The sequence below is a fragment of the Juglans microcarpa x Juglans regia genome, chromosome 6D (assembly GCF_004785595.1).
Source record: "Juglans microcarpa x Juglans regia isolate MS1-56 chromosome 6D, Jm3101_v1.0, whole genome shotgun sequence".
Taxonomy (NCBI): Eukaryota; Viridiplantae; Streptophyta; class Magnoliopsida; order Fagales; family Juglandaceae; genus Juglans; species Juglans microcarpa x Juglans regia.
The window spans coordinates 1,078,170-1,100,402 of record NC_054604.1 but is presented as its reverse complement, the minus strand read 5'-3'; the positions used below and the strand labels follow the sequence as shown (position 1 = coordinate 1,100,402).

Below are 22,233 nucleotides of genomic sequence, written 5' to 3'. Positions count from 1 at the left end.
GTCAAGTGGCAGTTGCCACATCAGTCGGAGAAGGTATCGGGATAAAGAATCGGAGGGTGTAGCTTTTCTCATTCCTAATTCCTGACAACTGCTAACAGTATCTGAAACTCCGAAAGCCGCTCTACAAAACTGGGGGCGATAGCCACGTGTCGTTACACCAGCAAACATAAGTGCGCCAAGCACGCTCCGGTGCACGTTAGCTGCTGGCACCAGTGGCTTTCATTAAAAACCGGATAAGGATTGTCCTTGTAAATAATTATCAAATTAGGACAAACCGGATAAGCATTGCAAATAGTTCGCTAGGCAGTTGACCACTCGACTCCATCACACGATAAATGCACCCCCACCCATCACAACGTTCCACGTGTTCCAAGTCAATCTAAATATTATTTTCCTACTAACAAAATCTTTAAAAATTTAAATATAAGATCATATAAAAATGTATTTATAAATCTATTTATTGGTATATTAAACATATAATTAATATAAATATTTTAGGGTTTGATATATCAAGTTAGATTATAAGACTATATTTATTATTAAAATAATTTAACGTATTATATAAATTAATGTCAATTTATAAGTTTATTTTTATAATATTTATTTATAATGATATATGTAAATTTTGCAAAATTGACATTAATATGTACAATGGTGATCAAATATTTAAACGGTCCAGATGACAGGTGTATGATAAGTTTCGTTACAAACGTTATAAATCTAAGTTTCCTACACTCTGTACTTATCTGAGAGATCCTACGCTTGTCGGATTCAGAGTTGCAAAGTGATCAGATAAAGAACAAGTTAGAGAGAGAGAGAGTTAATAGACAGTTTTAGGGTGATGGCGGCGATGGGTGAGAGTCCGAGGAGTGGGTTGTCGAGTCCAGAGGCAAAGCTGGGGATGCGGGTGGAGGATCTGTGGGACGTGATGGAGCCACAGCTCAGTCCCACTGAGAAGCTCAACGCTTGCTTTGAGAGCATCCTCGTTTCTGCGTTTCCTCCGGCTTCTTCAAATATAGGTAACTATAAATATTTATATATATTTATTATACATATACATACACACATGCATGTCTGTCTTTGTGTTTGTGTAACTGTTTGAGATTGGAGACAAAGGCTTGTAATTGTTGAACATCGAACATCAAATTGAGGGTGATCGAAGGTGAACTTGGCATGCAACGTTTAATATGTAACGGTTATAGGCAAATTCTGTGGATCATCCAAGTTACCTGCTGTTTAGAGTTCTGCCAGAATCGGGGTCTTTTTTAGATGTTTTAATTTCTTATGCTGGTTTATGAGGAGGTACCCAAGGTTTGGAACAAGGGGATGGGGAACGCTAGTGAAGAAGAGTAGCTATAACCTGGATAATTCTCTGATCGATTGATTGAGAAATTTGCGGGGAAGAAAAAACTAAGGAAATTTTGAACACAATTTTCTTTTTTATTCTTGAGCTTTTCTGGTTAGCCAAACAAAGAAATGTAACTAGATGGGATAGATTTTTTTTTGATAAGTAACTAGATAAGATAGAAATTGCTTTTTGGTTGATTGCTGTTTATAGTGTTGTGGTAGCTTGATATACATTGTCAGCCAATTATCTGTGACAGTGAGACTGCTTTCGAAGCTTTCTGGATCAATTGACTAACCAACATCATTTATTTCTGTATTGGCATTACAATTCATTGTTATAGAATGGATCTACAGGCTTTGGCATATGATAAACATGATGTGCAAATCGTATTGTTTTCTGTATCCAATATTTTATACTTTTTTGGGTTTCTCGTGCTAACCGCATCATGATTTTCGCATCCAGTTGAGATTGGATCAGATGCCAGTCTAGCCGAAGCTGTTCAAATTCTGGCCGAACATAAAATTCTTAGCGCACCTGTGGTGGATGTTGATGCACCCAAGGACGCCAATTGGATGGACAGATACGTTGGCATTGTTGAGTTTGCAGGGATTGTTGTTTGGATTCTGCATCAGGTTAGCATGCCAAGCAACTCATTGCTTATTTGCTGAGGAGTATATGAAAAAGAAACCTACAAAAGCTTATATGGTGTTTGTGTGCGTGTGCGTGTGTATATATATATATATATATATATATATATATATATATATGTATGTATGTATGTATATATGTATATAAAATAGAACTACGACTAAGAGGGCCTAATAGAACTATTTAACTAAGCTGACTTGGATTTTCCATTCAAGGGGGACTTAAGCAGATGTAAAGATAGAATTCTGTATATTTCTGCTTATCAAATAGCTTAATGTATTTTTTTAGTACCCTTAACTCTCTCATTTAAGATTTATTTCAACATGAATGTATTACATTGACTTGGCTATCTTCACAATTCCAAAACTGAAAAGTTGACAATTTATGCTCTTGGCAGTCTGAACCACCATCTCCCAGGAGTCCACTCAGTCCAGCCAGTGGAACTGCCCTTGCAGCAGCAACTAATGGATTGAATCCTGATCTTGGGTGTCTAGGCCCCGAATCTGCTGCAACAACTCCAGGAAACTTTTTTGAAGCTCTGACTTCGTCTGATTTGTATAAGAACACAAAGGTTCTACATCTTATTTTTATAACTAGTTTAAAATGCTTTTTACATTTCAGTTCTCCAGAAAAATTGCAGAAAACACTTGTTAACTTCATAGCATACAGGTTCGAGACATCTCTGGGTCATTCCGTTGGGCCCCATTTCTCGCTTTGCAGAAATCCAATTCTTTTCTGACCATGCTCTTGCTGCTTTCGAAGTACAAATTGAAGAGTCTTCCTGTGGTTGATTTGGGTGAAGGGAAAATCGATAACATCATCACACAATCTGCCGTTATTCATATGCTAGCAGAATGTGCTGGGCTTCAGTGGTTTGAAAGTTGGGGAACCAAGAAACTATCGGAGCTTGGTCTTCCCATGATGACATTCGATCGTGTTATCAAGGTGCATCTCTCTTCTCAGTTCATGTTTGTGGACGCTAGGCTTGTTATCCACGTCCTCAGTTCATAATGCTTAATCGGTAAAAAAAAATGCTGTTTGCTTGTAATACCATAATCTCATAAGTTTCTTGTGTAAATGGTATAAAATCACCACTCGTCCTAAAAGCTTATGCTAATGGGAAGATTTAAATTAATCATTTATATTTATCTTAACATTCCCCTTACGTGTGAGCTAGACTCTCCCTTAATAAGTGGGCACGTGAAACTTTTAATTAATTGAGTAAAATGTAGAATTAGGGTTCAAACTCGGGACCTGTCTTTGATACTAAATAAAATCACTACTTGTCCCAAAATCGTAAGTGATGGGAAGGGGTAGATTGAATCATTTATATTTATCTCAACAAAGGATTCCCATCTAGTACAATTAGATCTATGTTCAGATGTTACTTTTAGTTTAAGATATTCTCTTCGTTACGTTTAAGCTAGAAGGATTTGAACCCAAATGAAGTTCTGGCCATCTCTTAGAGAAAAAAAAAACGAATGGATCTTGTAGGTTTCCCTAGAAATTCTTCAATTTCTTCCGGAAGCAGATGAATAGTCATGTTTAGTAAATAGCTGGGACATGGAGTAATATCCAGAAAGGCATTTAGGGAATTGGTCTGATTCTATCTCTATCCTTTCTGTTTGAAGAAAGGAAATGACCCCCAAAGAATTGATCTTTCTTATAGTTGTTAAATCTCTCATTGATGGATTAATGTGTGATATTCCGAATCCTCATTACTAATGGAATCAAAATGATCTCTGGATTGATTAGAGGATCCTTTCAATTGGCTAGAATCCGTTTCTTGAACGAAACTAAATCTTGTGCTAGGCTTTCAAGAAAACCCCCTCAGTACAGAAGGATTTGCTTGCTTACCTTCATTTGCTAGAAAATGTCTTTGATCTATGTATGATATTTGAGACCATAGAAGTATTTATGAGCTTGAAAATTGATATTCACCAGTGCACGGTAGTAAGTAAGCTTGACCTAGAAGCGTGCCCACATGATGATAAATTCTCTTATACGCTGACTTTATTCTGCAGGTCTATGAGGATGAACCAGTGCTCCAGGCATTTAAGCTGATGAGGAAAAAGAGGATCGGAGGGATACCTGTTGTTGAAAGTGGAGGTAGCAGGGCAGTGGGTAATATAAGCTTAAGAGACGTTCAGTTCCTGCTAACTGCACCAGAGATCTATCATGATTACAGGTTTGTGGCCAAATTAATTTCTAAAATGTTGTGTACTGTTTTTCCTGGCAAGGGCATTTGGGGCCTTGGCCCTACTAGTCTGTTGGGCTGTTGGGCACATGCAAATTGCAATACCCCATCCCTCTGCTTTTTTTGTTTCTTGCCCTTCGTCATCCTTAAAGCTAAATAACACGCCGATGAAATTGATTGTCAAGAGTTTTGAAGGAGCTTATAAACAATAAATCTGAGTAATGTTCATGGTCAATGCTGAATCCTCAGCACCAACAGACGTCTGTGCATGACAAATTTATTGTAATTCGCCCCATTAGGAAAGTGATATGAAGGTTGGCACCGTAATTAGGTGGCACACAGCTAGGTTGTTTGTTTTTGAGGTATGGTTCCGTCCATCTTAGATGCGTATGAAATGTTTATGAATCTGACTTCATGTTTATACTATGCTAATAGATGGATCTTTCTACGACACCAGAATTCTATGTTCAAATCATGATATAAATATGTTGATAAATAGAACAGGTTTAAGGAAGTATGCAATTACACTAAGTTTGTTTTAGGCGCTGGTCCAAACAAAGTGTTCGATCAAGCTGACTCCCTTGGCTCTCAAATGACATTTTATGACAGATCTATCACTGCAAAGAACTTCCTGACGGCTGTTAGAAGCTACTTAGAGAATCATCAGGAGGTCTCCCCAATTTTGAGTGGCATGATTACTTGCAAAAGGGACAACACAGTTAAAGAATTAATTCTCCTACTCGACTCCGAGAAGATCCACCGGATATACGTCGTTGATGATGATGGTAATCTAGAAGGAGTGATCACGCTCAGAGACATCATCTCAAGGCTTGTACACGAGCCCGTGGCTACTTTGGCGATTTCTTTGATGGTGTTCTCCCCTGCCCCAAAACAGCAGGGTTTAAGAGTTAATTAAGAAATAACATTCTGATCGTTTCTACCGGTTTGTCATTTGTGGTTTCTTGGAAACTCGTCTAATATGGTGATATGGTAACATAGTCAAGCTCCTGTAACTAATTTTCTCCAGTTCAGTTGGACAAGTTTTAACCTTTTTTTTTTAGCTGTATTCATGAACTTTATGCGATCTTTTTGGATTATGATCTAATAAATAAATCCATTGTCCATCTGCATTTGTAATCTTCAATCTTGATGCTCCACGCCCATTACCTGGGACAGAGGAGAGAAGCGAGGATTCTTTAGTCGGTCGTGTGTAATATCCGGGTAGTCCATCAATCTACTTGCTTAAGCGTCCGTCGTACCTGGGTTTCGTTAAAGCTTAAAATTGGATTCTCATATCAATGAATGCTAATCTAATCATATTAACCATTATAAATCATAATCATGCAGCTGATACTTTATAATCCTGTCTACTTCTCTGTTTCATTTGTTTTCGCAAGATTAAAATTAAAAGTTGAATAAAATATTATTAGAATATATTTTTTAATATTATTTTTATTTTAGAATTTAAAAAAGTTGAATTATTTAATTTATTTTGTGTGAAAATTTAAAAAAATTGTAATAATTAACTGAAATGAGATGAGTTAAGAGAAGTTATGAAAGCAAGCGAGGCCTAAAATCACAGAAATCTGGAGGCAGGGATGTGGGATTTCAGGACTCACCGTTGCAAACAGAAGATTCCCTCAGTTAACAATAATTGTGGTTTGCTTTCTTTGATGAAAATATGCCCCACAACAGGAGATAAAAAGATGTCATCACCACTAACCCCCCCTCGAATGGAATGGAAATATGGCATACTTGTTATGATGTTGCCTACTGTAGATAAACTGAATCATCACCTTTGAAATTTTATATTCAAAACAATCCTCCACCAAAAATGGTCGTTATATCACTCGTAGGAGGATATTCAACAAAATGGTTTCCGACTTGGGCAAGCTTTCCCCATGACGAGCGGATTGCAGCAGAGACAACTCCCACTGGTGATTTATAATGCCACAGCCGTTGACTAACTTTGAGATAACACATTCAAACCTTGAAAAAGAGTAACGCTGGCACCACCAGCCACGAGGAATTATCTTTGTAACCATATAGAACATGAGAGGGACCATTAACTTTCTCAGAGGATTGCATGAAAATGTTTTCATAAAGAATTGGAATCCAGATTGTATTATGTACAATTACAATGTTTCATGTGGCCAATGCAAAACGATGGTACTGCAAACATATTCATCTTCATCTTTGATACATACATAAAGAGGTGCGGGTGACAAGCCGGTTCTAACTTTCATCAGTTTCATGAGCAGTTCATGGTCTGGACATGATTGAAAACATGGCGTTTGATCTGCAATACAACTGGAATAAGCGTAGCACTAAAACACAAAGCATTAATTAGTCCCACGATACTGCTGCAATATCTATGATTTTTTAAAAAGAAAAAAACTATTTTATAAGAAGGTGAAAGAGGATCCAACCCAAATAACTCCATTAATTATTTGATAGTTCTAATGAGCCAAAACCCTCCCATTCCCCGGGTCTGTCCTGAGTTCACTTCATTGATATCTTGCCTACAGCGGCAAAAGGATTATGGTTTTATGCAGACCTTCACATTACTTTTCCAAAGGAGTACAGCTTAAAAAAGAAAAAAACACTAATATCAAACATTTACCTATTGGTTTCAGGAACAAACACTCAATTTTTCCTCGCTTCACAACCAACCCATCCCCACTACCACTAACATTTTCATCATCATTTCTATCAACACCACACATCTGGGCATAGTTTCTTTATGGTTTTCTTCCATGTTTCTTTCTTCTAGTAGTGCAAGGAAAAAAAAGATCAGATGGCATCCATATGTATATATATTTTTGATAAGTAAAATAAGTATTATTAACAAGAATGGGCATCAACTGCCAATATGGCATCTATATATTATTAACGGTTAACTTCTATTAAGATATTGACAAATTATAGCTTCTGCAGGGAGTTCTTTCTTTTACATTATTTGAAAAAAAATCCATGTAGGAACAAGTTTTTGCTATGAACAAAACAATATATATATATATATATATATATATATATATATATATATGCGGAGGCTGAACCATACCAGCAGCATCTCATGCATACGTAAACTTAGATCACATTGGTTTCTTGGGACGAACGCCTATTTGAGGTCTCATCCTGAAAAGATGATAGAACGTATTTAGGCAACAAAGCAGCCAAACTAACCATATTTCCACTTTTAAAAACATTTCAGAATGAAAAGGCAAATATCAAGGATGACACTCACCATGTCAGACAACTGGTCTTTTATACAGTACATGGAACTCAGCATCATCTCTAGAGTATCTTTAGCTAATTGGAAGTTCACATCCAATTCTCCTGAGTGAGACTGTGCATCGTTTTGAAGCTATACATAGAGTAGTTACAGTCAATAGGCATGTTATATACACGTCCATCTATATCTTTTTCTCTTCTTAGTTTCTAATTTTTCTTTTTTTATAAGTAAAAATAAAACTTTATTAATAGAAAAAGGCATAGTCTAAGTACACAAGAAGAATACATAGAATCTCAGTATCTAAATTAGCCAGTCCAAAAGAAAAGGATAGTCATCTAAGTGGCTTTCACCACTAAATTTCAAACGTAGGTGAGGATCTGAGGTACCTTCAAATTTATAACAGCCATAGGGTCTGCTGATTCTGTATTCTGATTTGCCATATTCCATGTCATTGCCTTCAACCGGGGTAAAGAGACCTAGATATGGTTCATTTAGGAAAAAGGAAAAAAGAAGAAGATAAATTTGTATGCTGTTATATAATGGTAAAGAGATTAAATTCATCATTTCTGATCAGCTTAGTTAGTAGTAACTTAACAAGGTATCATCAGAGCAGGTAGACCCAAAGTTTCATTGTGTCTCCACTCTTCGAAGTTAAAAAATCTCACCTGTTGGCACCAAGTCTGGGCCAATCATCCATTAAGTACTTTTGTAACCTTCTTGTTAGCCAAGAGGTATATTAGAATAATAATTTTGATAAGTCGGTCAATTTTAGACAGGAGAAAGCAGCAAATCAGGGAGATGAACAACGTTACAACAAATAGACATAGATCAATATACTAGGGAAGCTAGAGCTACTCTAAGCTGACATCCGAACATAAACTGTTTTTAGCACTAGGGATTCAAGCTCCTTCATTGCCTTATCACAACAAACAAAGTCCAGTACATTTTGTTCCCTCCACAAGCATCACATCAGACGTGAAGGAACCATCCTCCTCACTTCCATGCTGCAATGAGCCATGTTCTGATTCCCCCAGCCAGCAATCAACTCCACGACCCTTTAGGGTATCACCAAATCTTTTTTTGCATAAGTACCCTTTACGGCATCACCCACTAAACACCAAAAGAATGGAAATGCGAGGCCCATGTTCTTCGCATTGCAACCATAATTGTTTCACCGCTCTTCTTGCACATGTACCAATCCACTACTAATATTCTCCTCCTCAAATTATCCAAAGTATCCTCCCTACTGCAGCTGTCCATGCCACCCGCAAAAGATACTGATAATTCTTATTCTTTCTTCTAGTACAATAATTAAGTCAGTAAATCCTTCATTTCTTTTTATCAGCTTAGCTTATCGGGACATGCGTTAATTTTTCATGCTCTGCGTAGCGGTAGACAATAAGGTTGTGTATACCAAAATCAAGTTTCTGACCTGATCCTTGAGCAAATCTTCCCGCCATTCTCGCTGAAACTTTTGCAGCAGAAGCGTCAATAGTCGTTGAAGTTCAGGCAATACTTCACTGGGAAAAAGTTTCTGAATGTCGTCCTTCCTAACATTCTCGTAAACACACCTACGGATCAACATGCGAAGGCATACCAAAAGCTGCAGAGTACAAGAAATGAATAAAAAGTGAACCTTTTAAGACCCTTTTAAACTGGTACCGCGCTACCGCGTAACATAAAAAGTTACTAGAGGACATCCAAAAACAACTAAACCCACAAATTGTTTTTTGGACAAGTAATTCATGGGTTTTAAAGATATTAAAAGTCAATTTATACATAATGTTTGAGTGCCGAGAAATGGAAATGGAGGGAGATTACAGGATCGAGGTCGGAGTCGTGCTGAAGCTGGAGCATTTCGCGGATGACCAGGCGGTCGGCAGCGTCGAGGCCGGTCTTTCGGGTTCTCCAAAGGGCTTGGAGAATGTATTCCACCGAATCCTTCGAATTTGACATCACCAACAGCGGCAAGTGACCCCACAGACTGCGCTCCATTCTTCCGAAAACACAGAAAGAGAACACAGATAAGTTCTCCTACGAGAATCTGAGTTCTTCCCTCTTAACTTCTATTCTGAACCTTCTTGGCGGCGGATTTTCCAGACACTAGAATAGAAAAGCTGCAAAGCGTCTGGGCTCTTGTTTTCGAGTTTTGCGAGTTCACCCTTAATACGACGTAGTATATACTCCAACGCACGTAGGCCGGGCAACTTATGTTGCCTTAACACGTTGAAAACTCGACTTTATAGACCATTTTGGACCTTTGGTTCAAAATACATAAAAAGAACACCCCCCCCCCCCCCCCCCCCCCCCCCCCCCCCCCCCCCCCCAAAAAAAAAAAAAAAAAAAAAAAAAAAAAAAAAAAAAAACAGAACCTTTTCGCCGTGATAGCGTCTCGGCGCCTCTACAATTACTTTTGGGGCAAGGCAAAGCACTGATTTCGTAACAGAGAAGGTGGACGAGGGAAGAGAAAATGGCACCCCACGATCTCCGCCGTCCGTTCAAACGACCGGCTATCTCCGACCAACAGAGGCGCAGGGAACTCTCCCTGCAGCGCCAAGCACAGAATCGCCGCGATGCTCAGCAGCATGCCCGCTGCTTAGCCTCCACCCTCCTATACCTCCAGTCCCCGCACCCCGAATCCACCTCAGAGCCCGAAGTCGAAGTCGAAGTCGAAGTCGAGCTCGAAACCGAAACCGAGCCTGAAGCTTCGGCGAGCGAAATCGATATTCGACAGGCCTCGAAGCTCAAAGGCTCCCAAGCTCGGAAATGGTTCGCTAGACAGCTTATGCTTCCCGAGTGGATGATCGACGTCCCCGATCAACTAGCTCAAGACTGGTTTTTATTCTTTCTCTTATTATTTCGAATTGATTTCATTATTTTTCTTAACACCATTATTGAATTTTGTTTTTTGTTTTGGTTAGGTATGTATTTGCAAGGCCTGCTGGGAAGCGATGCTTCGTCGTTTCGACAAACGGTACAACAGTTAGTAGGCTACGGAACGGTTCTAGACTGCACCATTTCCCATCTGCTTTACCCAACGGGGCTAGGAACAGAGATGCTTCAGGCTCTGCCCAGTCCTATTCTATTCTCGATTGCATCTTTCACGAGGTACCCACATTAAAAATGTGAATTTTTTTTAAGAAAGCCGTTGTTTTTGTTGTTGATTGTTGTGATAAAATTGTTGTTGTGACTGTCAGTCGGATCAGACATACTACGTGGTCGACATGGTTTGCTGGCGGGGATACTCTCTCTATGAATGCACGGCAGAGTTCAGGTTCTTTTGGTTAAACTCTAAGCTTTCCGAGACTGGTGCGTGTGACCCGCCTTCTCAATATCATAGATACAGGTTTAGTCTGGTTCCGGTTTATAGTTGTGACCAGCCTGGTCTGTCCGCGGCCTATACCGGAGAAACCCCTTACGTGAAAGACGGCTTGTTATTTTATAATAAGTAAGATCTTTTACATTGATAGGGTGGCCAATTATAAATGCATTAACTTTCTAATGTTGCATCGGCTGAGATCTTATTACCAGTGTATTTTATATAGCTCCGTGGAAACTGTATGGTTTTCTGTTTCAATGCTGTTTATATCTCTGAAAGATGCCCATCTTTTGTTATTTACCCATAAACAACATGACTTCATTTTTCTTTTTATTGCATCGAATAATTCTTTGCTCATGTGGGATTTCAATTGGGAACGGGTTGGGCTTGCTGAATTTGTGAATTAGCTACTTGAGTAGGAAGTCCTAGGGCATTGCGTGGGTGTATATTTGGTTGTGTCGTACTCCCTGTTCTGAGAAATATCAGAAGCCTGGGGTGTTATTCCATCTTGGGGTTTATTTTTGGCCTGGATTGGGAGGTAAGCTGTTCTGTTTTTCTCTGGTTTATTGTGGATGGCATGCAAATTGTTGAATCATGTACATGACTGTCTCATTTGCATGGATGTGATCAGTTTTGTCATTTACTGCTTTTGAGGAGTATGATGTGGCGAAAGCAAGATAGAACCTCGGGCTTATTTGATTCTTTGATTAGGGTGCAACAAAGGATATGCAAGGGAGCGCAATTTTAACTTGCGTCCATGTCCAGCCACTTCACATTTTTTGTCTTGTTATTAAATCCATAGTTTTCATGTTGTTGACCTAGTTGTATTATATGTTGTGTTTTATCTTTTATGGCTTGTTAGATTTCTTTGGGCCCAACGACACTTCCACCCCTTATAAATGTGGAGAAGTGGGTGAGTTTGAGGGTATATATCCTGCCGGGTGTGAGTTAATTACTGAGAAAAAACATTTTTTTTTTTTTTGGAAAAAAATTTATGTCCTGCCAAATATCACTTTCTATGTTTCTTTCTTAGGCATGCACATTACCAGACTGGAAATACACCGCTAGCATTAGTATGGAAGGATGAAAACTGCAGCCAATATGTCATTGACACAGATAGTAAAGGACAGATTCCAAGCCAACAACAGGTATCTTGCAGCTGAGTTCCATCTTATTGTGTTTCAATTTAGTAGAATTTACAGCGTTTGAACATTGATTTTGTGTTGTGTAAAACACTTGCATTCTCATTGCCAAACATGGGATCTTGTTTAAAGTGTGCATTCTTAACAGAGTTTTCTCATTGTTAATCAGTTGCTGTGTAGTTTATGGGCAAAAATTTGCACCTTGGAGTGGTATGTATTACTTAATTCTTGGCAATCATTTTGTCTGGTACTAAACACATTGTTTTCTCTGCAGTTTTTCTGTTGCACGGTTCTTATCATGTAATAGGCATTATCTTTCCACATAAGGAATGAAGGCTTTACCAAAATGGACACACTAAAGCCAATACTGCTCTACATATTGTACCAAAATGCTTGCTCATAGATATCCTTTTTTAACCATTCCATACTGGATACTTGGATATTCAAAGATGCCAGATATTGAATATTTATTATTAGTTGAGTTGAGATTGAGAAAGCCAACTCCATAGTCTTGGGAAGATCATTTGTGATGTGGATGAAAGGTACCGTTTGGATGGAATACCTAGAAATAGATTTGGCCACATTTTAACGTTTATGTCTCACTCCTGGCATGTTGCTTCATACAGGAATGGGAATCACTGTTACCATTATTTTGTTGATGAATTGTATCTAAATAAGAGCTTTAACTTGGATTAGTTCATCTATCCTTCTTCTTTTAAGATAATGCTTTATGACAATAGATTACTATATATACCATCTGTCCGGTTGATGGACTTTGATAACAGCTGTTATTTTAGCAAAAATGAAATAATGTTTCATGCCATCAATGTTCTTTTGGAAGTTTGATCTTGTGGACTAGGTTTGAGAAGATAGAATAGAGAAATTTAGATTTCCAGGTCAACAAATTTCAGTACCTTTTGATACATTTAATGTCTTCACAAACCTTATGATACCTGTAAGTCTGTAACATGTATCACAAAAGATAAGATGACTATATATTGTGATTAGTTGATTTTTTGTTTATTGGGTCAGGTAGTTTTGGAGCTACAAGATAATGGGAGCTTGACCACATCAGACGATCCTCCTGTGGTATTTGGCTGCTTAGATGGGGGATTTATGCAGAAGGTTTGTTTATCAGAGTGTGCCTTTTGCGTTTTTTAATAAAATTTTTGTTAATGATGAAAACTTGATTAGCCTACTTGGTGAGTGATTTGATTACTGTTGGTGTCAACTAAGTCAAATAACTGTTTATACCTACTAAGTGATTGTAATGCATCCTAGAAATATAAATAGAAAATTCTAGACATGCTTAGTGTCCATACATGTCTCTTCATAACTTTTTTCGTTTTTTTTAACAAGCCTATTCTTTAATATATATGTACACGCAGTCAGGATTGTGTTCTGGAAATCTTCTGCGCTTTGCAATCAGTAATGGAGGATTGAGTTTTGCGGATGGGAAGCTTGAGAAGGCTGATTTACATTATCTTGGCAAGTCCAATCGAGCACGTGCTTTTGCAGATAGTTACTCAAAGGTTTGTACAAACATTCATATCCCTAAAGCTGATTAGGGTCCTGATATGTCTCAGATGTTGATTACCTCGTCCAAAAAAATTACTAGATTCTTGCAATGAGCGAAGGAAAAGCCTTAAATGTTGTAAAAGCAGTAGTTTTAAACTTTTACTTATATAAAAAAAAAAAAAAACAGTAGTTTTAACCGCCTTGGGAGTTGGGATAGTTTCTTATGACTAACCAGTGTAAGGCAGGTAACCTTACCTGCACTGATGGAAGCAAGGGGAAGGTCACGTTGCTGTTTTTTTTTTATAGGCAATCAAGAAATTTTATTCATAGAAGTAGGCAAAGTCCAAGTACACAAGGAGTATATATGAGAATAACCTAATTAGAGTTTACAATCGAAAAAAGAAGATCATGGACATTTAGTCCATTACAAATAATAACCCCCGCCCATAAGAACTAAGGCCCATTTTGGATACACAAAACATCTCATCTCATTATTACAACTTTCCCAAACTCCTACACAAAATATGATATACAATTCAATTTTTTCAAATCCCAAAATAAAAATTATATTCTAACAATATTTTATTCAACTTTCAACAAAATATCTCATCTCATTTCATCTGAACTGCGTAAACAAATGAGGCCTAACTTTTAAAAAAGAAAGCTTTGAGCTCATTCATTGTTCTCTCACGATCTTCGAAACTTCTATCATTTCTCTTCCTCCAAATGCACCAACACATGCATATAAGAACCATTTTCTAGATCGCTGCCACTTGTGAGTTGCCTCGGAGGCCTCTCCAACTTGCAAGGAAATCCATCAGTCTCAGAGCCACGACCCATAACAATCTAGTTCTTGCGAAAAAATCATCCCACATGGTCCGGGCCACCTCGTAGTGTAAAAATAAGTGATCTACTGATTCATCATGGTTCTTACACATACAACACCAGTCCCAACACCATTACTCAATGTTTCCTTAAGTTATCTATGGTGAGGATCTTGTCCAGAGATGCTGTCCATACGAAAAAAAACTGCTTTTGAAGGAGCTTTCGTTTGCCATATGCTCTTCAATGGGAACATAGTCATTCCAGGGCTCGTCAGAACTTGGTAAAACGATATGATTGTGAATTTACCTTTCTTGGAAGTGCTCTAGCTCATCTTATCTGTGGTACCCTCTGTCATGCTTACATAATACAATGCCTCATAGAACTCTGTGATAGTCTCCATCTCCCAGTCATTGGCAGTCCTAATGAATTCTACATTCCATTGAGGGGAGCCACTAGAAGACCAAGAGATCGGTTATCGCGACATCCTTTTCTTTCGCGATTTCAAAAATAGCAGGGAAGGTGTCTTGTAGGCTACATTCACTCCACCATTTGTCACACCAAAATCTAATACGAGAGCCATCACCCACCACAATATGTTCATGTCTTCGGAAGATCTCCCAGTGTCCTAATGTATTTCTACAAACCCACTCCGTATGTGCCACATACCTCATTCAAGCACAATCCTCCCCAAGCCTCCCCATACTGCAAATATATAACGGACTTCCATAGGGCTCCTCTTTTGTTTTGGTACCTCCACAACCATTTACCCAATAAGGCTTGGTTGAATTTCATCAAGTTACGAATCCCCAAGCCACCCCCAGAAATTGGGGTACATATAAGTGACCAATTAACCAATGAAATTTGAACTCTTCCCCCAATCCACTCCACAAGAAGTCCCATTGCAGCTTCTCTATACGGTTGGCCACCTTTTTTTTCTTATGCAACGATGTGGTAATGCTGCTGTTGTTCTGTTATGCTTGCCTGTTCCCTTTCAGTGTCATGACAGTAAATATAAAAGAAAAGGGACAAAAAGATTATGCCTTGAGAATGCTGAGCTTGTTTGCTCAATATATATACTCATGAAAAGATGGGAGATGTTATTCCTCAGTTGCTAAATTCCTCTGTGATTTGTAGTTGGTATTCCCAATATTGCCAATTGGGTTCTGGATGGCCATTCTATCCGTGCACAGGCTGTATAACTGGCTACTTTTTATGTTTTCTTAACCTCAAAAGAAAAAAGGAATTTAATTTCCTGCGCTTCTCTCTCTCTCTCTTACCCCCCCCCCCCCCCCCCCAAAAAAAAAAACCCACCTTCATTTTTTTATAATCATATTATTGTAAAGCGGTTTCTTTAACGGCTTTCTTTTTGGAGTTTACACTTGCAGGTTATGTTCCAGTATATGGCTCGGCATTCTCCTATAAGATATGATGATCTGATAGGATCTATTAGCTCTTCAATTGATCAAGAAAACAAACCTTCGGATGTGCAGATGGATGATTGATGGTGACCGTCGGTGATAGAAATTGGAGGTTCATGTCTTGTGAGAATCAGAATGCTATTCATGGTCTCCATGTAGGTCTTCTACAAGCAGCATGATGCCATTGCGATGCCGCACTCTCCCAAATGCTCTCATCATTTGTGATTCAATACTGAGGCTGACTCATTCTTGAAACATCTGTTGAATGGCAATCATAGCTACAGAATTTTTTTATTTGGATCCGACAAGCGGTTATATACTTGTATTTGTTTGTGAGCCACTTATGGACTGCTGGAATCATGTGCTTATAGTAATTGGAATGTGCTTGACCCCTTCAAACTGTTACCTCTTGTAGGTTATCTCTAACAATAACTATTATAACCTTAATTACTTTTATTCAGTGTACGGTACAATTACATCAAGATTCATTTTATTTACAAGTTCGTGTTCCACACATACTTTTCATATCGCTAACATGACCATTTGATTTCTAATAGAAGTAGTTAAAAATTAAATTCTACTACAAATAAATACCTATCATGTCAAATGGCATAGAGGATATATTTTCACACGCACTTGTAAAGATACTTTTGCATGGATCAATCAGGCATAGAGATTTCTCAAAAAGAATTTCAAGGTACATTTCACGACGCCAGAGTAGTTGGTGCACAACTGTCATGCACACAAGCCAAGACATCTTTGTATTCCCTCGAAATGGTAAAGGAATCATAGACATTGCCGTCACGGCTTTTCTTGTACTCGAAGAGCAGGGAAGAGTGATTGAATGCAGTGAGTTTGACAAAGCCGAAGTCATAGTCTCTGTAAATGCTCCAGTTGGGTATTGCTGTGGTGAACTCTGATAAGTGGCTACCTCCCCCTCCAACCACAACGTGAATTGTGCCATTCATGGTGCCTGAATAATGTGACTTTTCTGAATTCACGCATTGATTCTACACCGCCAGCATTGATATAAAAAAGATTAGAGAAATGCATGGAAGCCATATCAACATTCAAACTTGTTAATACTAATAATCTCGAAATCCAAAAGAGAAATAGTTTTAATGCGAGATAAGAGTTGGCTAATAAATTTGACAAGTTTATATCTCTAATCAGCTCATGGTTAAATCAATGAGTTATAGATTAACGTGTGATTGACTAAAGCTACACTTGCACGTACAGCATCACGGAAATTGCATGTTTCCATGGATCTCATGAAAGCTCCATGTATCTTGTAGTATCCATTACCTGGTAAATAGGACATGTTCTTTCGTAGTTGTGGACATGGCCATAAAATGAGATGTCTACCCTGTACTTCTGCCAGAGCTTCTGCAAGCTTTCCCTTCCCATGGGCTCTTCAAATGAACCCTCCTTGGCGTACCAATCATTAGAGGAATATCCAAGGACACGGTGAGCGGCAAAGATTAACCATGGTTGTTTCCGTCTATCTGCTGATGCAAGGCAATGCTCAATGAACTTGTACTGTTCTGTTCCCTCCCTCCAGTCATGCTCACTGTCAGCTATACAGAAGTGAAACATACCATAATCGGTAGAATACCTGCAGATTTAGATAAATCTTGGTCACAAAGCACAGAAAGAAGGGAAAACAATAATCACTACAGAAAATAAAGGGATGTTAGAAACAATGGCCAAACTGGTCTGTTGAACAAGATATAGCAGGGATGCAACTACCCTTATCAGTTTAAGCAAACACAAAACCCAGGTGCCGGTTTCATAGGAACTGGCTATATTAAAAGAGAAAACAGAACTTTGCAAATAAAAAAATCATAGGAGAAAGTTTCCATGCTGGCACAACTCACACATACCAAATATGCCATAAAGGAAAAGGTGGCTCTACTTCAAAACATGAGGGAATCAACAAGCTCTCCCTAATGAAATAGACTGTTCTTAGGTGTGGTGTGATCTAAACTCGAGTGATATTGTTACCAAGTGTAAAAACGTAGTTAGCAGCTAAGTACAATGTTGAGTTGTTTGAGTAGAGTAATCTTTTGGGGAACCATGTGTATGTAATCTTAACTTCTACTGTCTGCTAATCCTGAGGACGTTTCCTGTGTATTCTTGACAAGGTTTATTCTTCCATCAGCGTGTGTAACTGCATTGTTGAGCCTCTTTCTAATATTTTAACACTTCAACAAATGCATCTGATAAATTGGAAAAATATAAAAGCAATTTACCAGAACTTGGCTCTATTCTCAGCAGGAACATAGAACATGGTCTCAGCAAGCACACCACATTCTCCCCCTGAATCCATATTTTCATAGAAGGATCCTGTGTCCGGCCAGTCACGCTCATGATTACCACTGCCAGATAATCAAATAAAAGATCCTTTATCCAATATCATTAAGTTACACCAATCTTACACCAGATGGAAAGAAATAACAATCAACTGCACAAACCTTGCAATCATATATGGGACAGCTGATGCAATGGGCTCCACCTGTGACGTGAATTGGTCCCACTGTGAGATGTATCCATTTGCATAAGTTATATCTCCAATATGGAAAACTATGTCAATATTTTTCAAGTCCTTGATGAGCTGGTTGGTGGTATTCAGTGCTCCTGGCTGATAATCGCTGTACTCATTTGACCCATCACGCTCAGCCTGAAAATGCAAAAAAAACTTGTGTCATGCACAAGAAATCAATTTATCCATCAACAGACACGCACATAATTGCTAGTGAAGGGCTAGCATTCGGTTCTTAAACTCTGAGTAATGATCTTAATCACCTTCAGAATGCAAGTTCCATTTACGATCAGAAACCAGTAAGTGAAAATTCTAGAATCTTCTAGTCCTCTTATTTTACAAACTATAAGATATCAGCAGGTGTCCACATAGCAAGGTCAGTAGATAGATTCAAGGTTTGACCTTAATCTAGTCCTGTGTCTACAAATATGAGTATATAAACTACCTTCAACCATTAGTTGAATGTGACTTGAGTGAGTTTTCGTTACATGTCTATATAAAGGACCTCTGCAACGCACATTGGTTTCTTCGAGGTAAAGAAACAAGGCCTATGTCAGTTTAGTTTGAGGAAAAGTGACCTCAGAAATAGAATGCTGTTTATCGAAAAAAACAAAAAAAAAAAAAGTCTGATAGCCCACTTCATTCATAATAATTTGCTTAAAAAAGTCTACAACTAAAAATAAGATCTAATATCAACAATTCCTTAACAACTTCTAATTATCTAGTAAGTCGTTATTCTTATTATAATCCTACAACAACCAAATTTTAAAGTTAAAACTAAGATTGGCCAAGAGAAGCCATGTTAAAACTCGTCTAGCACCCAACCCATGCCACATGCACCGCTTCAATTTTTTCACATATTACTACAAGCCATGTAAAAATTCCATCAAATATCTCAGAGTCATGGTTTTTTATGTTTCACTTGCCAGATCACAGTTTTCATTCATATGGGATTCTTTATGATATTGACATGAGGGCAATTATACAGAGGGATGGAAATATATTTCATGGACAGAAAAGCAGCACGACTGTGTGATTTTCAACCATGCTTTAGGAACCCAAATAAAAAAACAACCTTCCAATCAGGGCTTCTCAGGGCAAAATGATGAAATCCATTGCCAGTGTGCCCAAAACTTGATGATATGGGCAGCCAATAATGGAATATAAAATATTTGTGAAGGCAACAATGAAAATAATCGAGTCAACAAACCAAAGATGGTTACAGGCACTAGGAAATTATTATGGGTAAAAATGTTGGGAAGCAAGATAAGTTTTATTAATGATCAAGAAAAAGAAACAAAGGCATTATCAAGGAAGACATGGAGAGTTGGAGTATACATCATATACACCTAATGAGAGAGAGAGGATATCAAGAAAGTATGGAAGCTATAGCCAGAAAAGGGTTAAAAATAAGTGCATATCTCAATGCTTTTTCTATATATCAATTTAGAACAATACCAAATGTCCTGATATTGTATAGAAATTTGTTTTCTATAGTTACTACTAAATTTAATTCAGTCTATACTCAGTCTTACCTTCCCCATGTCGCCAAATATTATCACACGTTGTAGTGAGCCCTGTCCAGGATATGGAGATGATCTAAAAGAATAGGTTTTGCTCCAGATATATGATCCATTAGATAAAAGATGGCCCATCCTGTAAGTGTACCTGAAATACCATCATATCAACCTTCAACAGATTCAGATAGTTTCAAATATTTGAGGATAGGTTTATGTCTAGAAAATGAATAAACACATACACAGAGTTTGGCCACAAATTTACTAAGAAACTTGTGTGTATGAAACCTTGATCACGCCAGCCTACTGTCCGTGCAGGTGAACCTGCAGAGTAACAAGGAAATCAAGTAATTCAACAGCCTTGCAAATCCCCTTGATTGAATTGTCACAAGAAATGAAGTCTAGGTTGTAAAAACTTATGCTCATAGTGATAAGAGATCATGCCTAGAAAACAAAAACTGGTTCAATTGGAAACTAGAAGTAAGCAAACTAACTATCAATTGTTTCTAGCTATATATATATATATATATATATATATATATTCCTAATAACTGGTCCACGGGCTACCCACCCGTGTGTAGCCAAAGTGGTAAGGGTGAACTTGTGTGCATGAGCCCCATGGGACAGGTTTGATTTCCCTTGGGATCAAACTGCAATTTAAGTGGGAGGCCATGGCGGTGGGTTGCTGTGCTAGTCTCCCTGGGGTTTAGGTTCCATGGATGAGTCCTAAGGGCTTTGCTGTGGGGTGGATCCCCCGTCATCAAAATATATATATATATATATATATATATATATATATGCATATATGTGTGTGTGCATGGGCATGTCTGTACACACTTTTTTTCAATAAAAATATTATAGATAGAACTAGGCATATGCCCAAGTACAAATGACTTACACACACATATAAACATATATACATATACATATATATATATATATATATATATATATATATACACTATTGTATTCTAAAGAAAGGGTAGAAAGGGTTACAATGAAGTATTGTTTATCGAGAAGAGTCTTTCAGTTTTCTTTGAAACCTAAACTAATATTATAATGTGAGAAACATGATTGGCAGCAATTCTCAAATATATTAGAAAACAGATGATTGCGTTGTCATATTTTATTGATAGAAAGGTTATAAATCAAGGACTTTTTTCATCATGAATAGCTTTCTTGAAAAAATGAATTAAATATATCAAAAATTGTACAATCAACTTGCAATTTATTGCTATGCAATGTGGTGCAGTCATGGGTGGATTGAAACGAACAATACCACACATGCTGTTCTGATCAATTGTCAATGTTGCAGCTGCTGATTGAATTTGGGCTTTCCCCTTCACACCCCATTCAACAAACGGAACGGCTTCATTCAAGGCATAGCCACTAGTCCAGGTTACGGTCATCTGTATAGCATCAATATTTTACGTAACAGTTTATGTAGAAAGTATATGTGTCCTACATGTCCAAACTGGCCTCAAGTACCCAAAGAAGAGATAATTTATAAACTTTCAACAATAGCCGGAGGATCACTTATTTAATGGAATTGTGATTGGAAATTCCTATAGTAAAGGTAAGAGAGGGGCGGGAACTTGGAAAACCATCATCTTTGTGTATAACAAACTCAGATTTATCAACTTCTTGCAAAAAGACTTCCTGATTAACTGGTGAAGAACTCATAAAGACCAACATAAAGGGGAAAAACTAATAACAGCAAGTTTCTCTTTGACATGCGTATTGCTCAGGGTTGGGAGCTAAAATTCAACACCCATCACAGGATTTTACAGCATTATTAATTTTAGTAAACTTACTTCATTCCAAGACTTCCCTTGCGCAAGGCGTGGATATAGAGGTGCCTTAGGATTGGCAAATGATATGAAATTTGAAACTGCCACCAGTTTAGGCTGCAATATTCAGTAGCATTAATTTCTTATTTGCATAAATTAAAACAAAACAGGTTAATCTGAACTGTAAGAGATGAAGTAACCTGAAGTATAGAAACCTTCACAAAGATCTAAGGTGAGAAGATACAGGATAAATACAGTCCAATCAAAGATTATAAGAACAGCCAGGAACCTTGGACACACATTTGACAAACCACCAGAAAATAATGCAAAGGAGAAATCTGCCCGCTGATTGATCAACTGGAACTTCAAATCAGCTGTTCCAGTTTTTGTATACTTTGAATTGGAGAAATTTGCGTACTTGAACTGGAACACAGATATTCAATATCACATAGGTTAACTAGAGAAGTGAAAAAAAAAAAAAAAATTAATCAAAACTCAAATTTGAGGAATTTGCCAGTTTCATGTAATCTCAGGTTTTCTAAATTCACGCTGGGCACACCTTTATTGGACTTGAGCATATATATGGAGCCTGATCTTCATCATTTGCTGGTAGACAGGTTGACGAGCTGCCATTTCAAAACAAAAATATTCCTTTAATTTATGCATTAACAGAAGATGCAAACTTTTCAACATTATTGTCCTCCAAGTGCACAGCTTTGGTTCTTCCCATGACT

General features: G+C 37.8%; 4 protein-coding genes across 8 annotated transcripts in view; 2 read left to right on the top strand and 2 right to left on the bottom strand.

Annotated features, from left to right (window-relative positions):
- LOC121233980 (SNF1-related protein kinase regulatory subunit gamma-1-like) overlaps positions 1 to 5,317 on the top strand; it is a 30,265-nt gene extending 24,948 nt beyond the window's left edge. The window contains 7 exon segments of the mRNA XM_041129772.1: positions 809 to 1,019; positions 1,811 to 1,980; positions 2,394 to 2,567; positions 2,666 to 2,941; positions 4,021 to 4,184; positions 4,803 to 5,035; positions 5,038 to 5,317. Coding sequence (XP_040985706.1) covers positions 842 to 1,019; positions 1,811 to 1,980; positions 2,394 to 2,567; positions 2,666 to 2,941; positions 4,021 to 4,184; positions 4,803 to 5,035; positions 5,038 to 5,105 — 1,263 coding nt within the window. The 5' untranslated portion in view covers positions 809 to 841 and the 3' untranslated portion in view covers positions 5,106 to 5,317.
- Positions 5,318 to 6,253: 936 nt separating this feature from the next.
- On the bottom strand, positions 6,254 to 9,587 carry LOC121235960. 3 transcript variants are annotated; one of them, XM_041132422.1, is made up of 6 exons: positions 9,250 to 9,587; positions 8,861 to 9,031; positions 7,815 to 7,904; positions 7,441 to 7,560; positions 7,258 to 7,331; positions 6,254 to 6,520 (listed from the first exon to the last, which is right to left on the bottom strand). In XM_041132422.1, the coding sequence occupies exons 1-5, from the start codon at positions 9,421 to 9,423 to the stop codon at positions 7,284 to 7,286; spliced, it is 603 nt and encodes a 200-aa protein (XP_040988356.1). In that variant the 5' UTR covers positions 9,424 to 9,587; the 3' UTR covers positions 6,254 to 6,520; positions 7,258 to 7,283. The 3 variants fall into 3 exon arrangements, with proteins under 3 accessions (XP_040988356.1, XP_040988357.1, XP_040988355.1); XM_041132423.1 differs by having other exon boundaries at positions 6,254 to 6,503; XM_041132421.1 differs by having other exon boundaries at positions 6,254 to 6,492; positions 9,250 to 9,585.
- On the top strand, positions 9,588 to 16,055 carry LOC121235959 (snurportin-1). 2 transcript variants are annotated; one of them, XM_041132420.1, is made up of 8 exons: positions 9,588 to 9,715; positions 9,782 to 10,263; positions 10,350 to 10,536; positions 10,626 to 10,702; positions 11,781 to 11,895; positions 12,922 to 13,014; positions 13,278 to 13,421; positions 15,618 to 16,055. In XM_041132420.1, the coding sequence occupies exons 2-8, from the start codon at positions 9,899 to 9,901 to the stop codon at positions 15,732 to 15,734; spliced, it is 1,098 nt and encodes a 365-aa protein (XP_040988354.1). In that variant the 5' UTR covers positions 9,588 to 9,715; positions 9,782 to 9,898; the 3' UTR covers positions 15,735 to 16,055. The 2 variants fall into 2 exon arrangements, with proteins under 2 accessions (XP_040988354.1, XP_040988353.1); XM_041132419.1 differs by having other exon boundaries at positions 10,626 to 10,876.
- A 24-nt stretch (positions 16,056 to 16,079) lies between these two features.
- The window catches only part of LOC121235957 (nucleotide pyrophosphatase/phosphodiesterase-like), a 41,150-nt gene continuing 34,996 nt past the window's right edge, over positions 16,080 to 22,233 (bottom strand). For both annotated transcript variants that reach the window (XM_041132414.1, XM_041132415.1), the window contains 10 exons: positions 22,059 to 22,125; positions 21,800 to 21,922; positions 21,524 to 21,616; positions 20,989 to 21,118; positions 19,952 to 20,033; positions 19,728 to 19,860; positions 18,125 to 18,330; positions 17,903 to 18,028; positions 16,956 to 17,265; positions 16,080 to 16,660 (listed from right to left, as the gene is read on the bottom strand). In XM_041132414.1, coding sequence (XP_040988348.1) covers positions 16,355 to 16,660; positions 16,956 to 17,265; positions 17,903 to 18,028; positions 18,125 to 18,330; positions 19,728 to 19,860; positions 19,952 to 20,033; positions 20,989 to 21,118; positions 21,524 to 21,616; positions 21,800 to 21,922; positions 22,059 to 22,125 — 1,576 coding nt within the window. In that variant the 3' untranslated portion in view covers positions 16,080 to 16,354. The remainder of the gene's footprint in view (positions 16,661 to 16,955; positions 17,266 to 17,902; positions 18,029 to 18,124; positions 18,331 to 19,727; positions 19,861 to 19,951; positions 20,034 to 20,988; positions 21,119 to 21,523; positions 21,617 to 21,799; positions 21,923 to 22,058; positions 22,126 to 22,233) is intronic.

Coding starts and splice junctions, on each gene's coding strand:
- LOC121235960 (XM_041132422.1), bottom strand. CDS start 9,423: ATGGAGCGCAGTCTGTGGGGTCACTTGCCGCTGTTGGTGATGTCAAAT. Junction 7,905..8,860: donor AAGATTTGCTCAAGGATCAG/GTCAGAAACTTG, acceptor AACCATATCTAG/GTCTCTTTACCCCGGTTGAA. Junction 7,561..7,814: donor TGGCTGTTATAAATTTGAAG/GTACCTCAGATC, acceptor CTCTATGTATAG/CTTCAAAACGATGCACAGTC.
- LOC121235959 (XM_041132419.1), top strand. CDS start 9,899: ATGGCACCCCACGATCTCCGCCGTCCGTTCAAACGACCGGCTATCTCC. Junction 10,264..10,349: donor GATCAACTAGCTCAAGACTG/GTTTTTATTCTT, acceptor TGTTTTGGTTAG/GTATGTATTTGCAAGGCCTG. Junction 10,537..10,625: donor TCGATTGCATCTTTCACGAG/GTACCCACATTA, acceptor TGTGACTGTCAG/TCGGATCAGACATACTACGT.